This window comes from Ischnura elegans, chromosome 7 (assembly GCF_921293095.1).
Source record: "Ischnura elegans chromosome 7, ioIscEleg1.1, whole genome shotgun sequence".
NCBI lineage: Eukaryota > Metazoa > Arthropoda > Insecta > Odonata > Coenagrionidae > Ischnura > Ischnura elegans.
Genome location: NC_060252.1, coordinates 79,436,923 through 79,441,321, shown reverse-complemented (window position 1 = coordinate 79,441,321; position 4,399 = coordinate 79,436,923). Strand labels below are relative to the sequence as shown.

At 44.4% G+C, this 4,399-nt stretch overlaps 1 protein-coding gene across 1 annotated transcript; it reads left to right on the top strand.

Annotated features, from left to right (window-relative positions):
* Positions 1-3,553: 3,553 nt before the first annotated feature.
* Positions 3,554-4,039, top strand: LOC124163020 (protein GVQW3-like). The gene has a single exon (XM_046539803.1). It carries the CDS (start codon positions 3,554-3,556, stop codon positions 4,037-4,039), a length of 486 nt encoding a protein of 161 aa, XP_046395759.1.
* Positions 4,040-4,399: the final 360 nt, after the last annotated feature.

The following is a 4,399-nucleotide window of genomic DNA, read 5'->3' as shown; positions in this document are numbered from 1 at the left end:
CCGGGTTTCCGACGCCCAGCTGGGTGCCGGAGAACTCACCCACCAGGATCTCTTTCTCCCCCATGTACGGGTCTCCACGCACGGCAAACACGTGGGTGATTCTGGACGCCAGATGTTACGGCTACTCAGAACAGCAGAGTCACATGCAGTCTGGACACTCTCCGAGCGAGCGATGGGGTTTTTTAACGAGCTTGTCTCCTCGGTGGGCTCGGGTCCGTGGGGGCGCGGCTCCCCAAAGGAAGAGATTACTCTCTTCCCCCCGTGCGGGGTCACAGCCATTTGTCACACTTCTGATGTGAGTACTGTGACGGTCGCGGCCGTCCCAACCCTGGCCTTCACCCCCTCGTTTACCATCCTCACCCGTTTCCTATCTTCTCCCCCCTTTCTTTTACCCAAGTATGCAAGGTGGAGTGAATGTGAGTGAGTCGGTGTGAGTGAAGGTCAGCTATGACGAATGCCCAAGGTATCCCCCTATTTTCATTCTTTTTTGTGTGTGCGTGTGCGTCGGAACCCCCTCTTTTCCCTCGGAGATTTATATAAGCCGAATGCACCGCAAGAAAAGGAGAGAATTCTTAATAGTGCTACTGACTGTGCGATATCCAGAAAGTGGTTGCACCAAGAGAAAAGTGAAATTACGAGGCAGAAGACATAAGGCAGCGAGCGGCGTACGACGGGAAACCAAGTCGGACGATCAACTCCAGAATCCAACGGTGGTCGCCATGGAGGTTCCAGGGGCAGCCAGGCCGCGCAAATTGCTGTCTCCGAGAAAATAGGAGACCGCACAAAGATAGACGAGCCTGCGTCCAGCCCGAACCACGGCACCAAGGAATGGAGTCATCCGGTGGTCATCCAGGCCACGTTAAGTTATATTGCCCCGACCCCAGTGATACCACCCCTGTGTCCGAGTACTTGTCCCCGTATGCAGCAATGCGCCACTGTTAAGGCACCTTGTGCAATTCATCGACGCCTGTGATTTTTCTCACTATGCTCAGACTTAGTCAGCAATGGAACTTAAATGTGTAATTGGGACAGACTTATTACTTCCCAGATACAATAACTGTAACGAAGTCTAATAATTGAAATAAGTTCGCTAAACGGCATACATTTATGCTTTTGTTAGATATATTTTTTTAATTGTTTCATGGTAATTTCAAATGCCCATTGCATAAATCATTTATTATTTCATCCATTCATCACCAACCCAATCATTTTCACTCATCAGGTTAAAAATTTCATGTAAGATGTTTCTTATTTCTGAATATATTTGTGCAAATGCTGAATGAAAAGGTCCTTGCATTTCTTTAGGTATTCCTACGAAATCAATTTATCTACCTTCACCTGCCGCCGAGTCGTCAAGCGCCTTACTACAATTTTGATCTCTTCACCACGAAACAAGCTGCGAACGGGAATCCCCCGCATTTATTGTAATGCTAAATTAAATCTTTCGATAAATCGTCCTGACTGGCAACTTAAGGAGATTTATCATTTATGGGTGGTATTCGCGGTTTTCATCCGGGCAACCGACGTTGAACCATTACAGTACCAATACCACCTACATACGCTACAAAAGGGTGAGCCAGATGATGGAAAGAGTGACCCAGAATACATGTACCAGGAACTGCTAAAAACTTATAACGACATAAACATTCGAATAAAAGATCTATCCTCGCTAGCAATGTATATTGTAATTGCCCACCGGATTAACTTAAATGTTGACTATGGCACCATGTAATCAAATCTCAAAGTAGCTAATGTCAGACCAATATATAACGAAGGGAAAAAGAGTGATACCAATGGTTATCGTCCCATATCTATTCTTCCATCTTTAGATTTTTTACATCTTTGGCTCCTGACAAAATCCCATTTTTTCAAGTGAAAAGTTAATTTACTGTGGTTTTAGTTCACTCAACGTGCTCTGGAATGAGTGAAATCCATTTAAAAGCCTTGAATGAGGCCAATTTTTTGTTTTGGAAGTGTTTTCACTGCCGCGTAAACAAGTTCTCTATCGCCAATATGGCTGACGATATTGAATATCTGAAAGCTGAGAATGTTAAAATTTGGGAGAATTTCGCTGTGAACAACATTAAGTCGAAGAAAAGTGTTTCATTTGCGGGAGTTACTTCTGATAACGCTATTAGTGATACCGGTAAACCTGTAATAAGTTCTCTTGCGTACACGAATGGTGCTAACATTTAACAAGGGTTAGGATTAAAAGTAAGACTGTGAACAAGATACTGTAAGGAATTACACCCCCCTCCATCATGCCAAAACCTAGACCAATGGGTGACCGTTCCCACTGGAAGGCAAAGGAGTGGCGGGGGTTTTTACTGTACTATGGCTTACCATGTTTAAAAGATGTCCTCCCGGAACTGTATTTTCACCATTTTAGAACATTGGTGGCATCTATTTATACTTTATTCAAAGGGTCCATCAGTCATGAGGAGGCAGAGGAAGCTGATTTCGTTTTAAAAAGATTTGTGGATGACTATCAAATGCTATATGGTTCAGAAAACATGGTCTATAATGTACATTTACTCAGCCATTTGCCTACACAGGCATTAAAAATGGGTCCTCTGTGGGTATACAGTTTGTTTCCATTTGAGAGTGCCAATGGAAGACTAGTGCACATAGTGAAGGTAACTAGGAGAATAGGAAGCCAAATTGCACGCAATTATTTGATAACCTTTAGCATCAATAAATTACTCAAGAACTATGCTGCGAGGGACGCAGTGGTAGATTTTTGCAGCAAAGTGGTGGACTATGGTTACAGCAAGACATTTGAAAAATGTGGAAGTATAACATAATTGGGGAAGCCTAATTAAATTGGCTTAAAAACATAATCAGGAGGCACTGCAGGTGTACGAAATCTCCAGTTACAATGTGGCTGAAGTTTATATTAGAGTGGCTTAAGTTTATATTAGCGTGGCTATGCTAGGTATATTCAAGTAGGAATTTAAGCAGACAGAAAGTCTCAAATGACAGTCGTGTATGTTTTGTGACTGGAGAATTTGTAATTATTGATTTGATAATTTCTCTGTGTTCACTTCCAGTACAACTGGTTATTTAGTGTCTTGGCACTGTGTTGAAAATTGCCATCAATAATGATAGTAACATGCCTCCACATCTGAAACAGTGTGCAATGGATCCTTTCGGTCAGGTGAAAACCTTTCCATTTCCACTCATTAAACAGAAATGTTTCCTCATGTCAATAGACAGTAAAATTTATATTAGGTACTGAATGTTCAAACGAATTTGAAAAAAGCTGACTCGAACGAGAATTAAATGCGTGATTTAACATATGCCTCAACAAAATTTTCAGCTAAATGTCAAATGTCAGCTAAAATTAAGAAACTACAGGGTGTGTTAATAAAGTTTCAAGACTGATTTTTTTCTCGCGCAGCGGAGCGCTTCCAGACCGGTCACGTGGCCCTGGCTGGGTGGAGGGGGGTCTCAGGTAAGCGACCCATCATCGCCAATTGCCGGCGAAACGCTGGAGTGAAAGCATCACGCGCAAAGTGTTTGTTGATCACGTCGAAACATCGCGAGAGTGAAAATGCAGCGTTTGAAGGAGCAGCGTTATTCCATAAAATTCTGTGTCGAACTAGGCAAGAACGGCGTGGAAACGCTTCAGTTGCTTCAACAGTCCTACAAAGAAGACGCGATGTCACGTGCGATGGTTGCTATGTGGCATAAGCGGTTTAAAGATGGCCGCGAAGATGATGATCGTGCCAGAAGGCCTGCAACGTCGCGGAACGAAGAAAATCTAGCCAAATTGCGGGAAGTTTTGAACAGTGACCGAAGCTTGAACATTAGACTCATCGCGGATGGAATGAATTTGAACTACGGTACCGTGTTTCAAATGGTTAATGAAGATTTGATGATGAGGAAGGTCTGTGCTAAACTTGTACCGAAAGTGCTCACGGACGATCAGAAGCAGCGGCGCGTGGCAGTTGCGCAGGAAATGCTCGAACGGTTGCAAGTCGAACCCAACTTTTTGGACAAAGTGGTCACCGAGGATGAAACCTGGGTATTTGAGTAAGACCCAGAGTCGAAACAGCAAAGCTCCGAATGGCACACCGTGAAATCGCCAAGACCGAAAAAAGCCCGCATAAGCAAATCGCGTGTGAAAAGCATGCTCATCACCTTTTTTGACGCGAAAGGAATGATTCATAAGGAGTTTGTTCCTGATGGACACTTTCAATGGACAATTTTACGCCGACGTCATCCGTCGTTTGAGGGATCGAGTCCACCGCGTCCGCCCGGAGAAGAAAGACGAGTGGGTGCTGCACCACGACAACGCTCCCGTGCACACGTGTCTCGCCGTCACCCAGATTTTAGCCCGAAACAACGTGGCAACGCTTCCGCAGCCACCCTATAGCCCGGACCTCGCCCCCAGCGA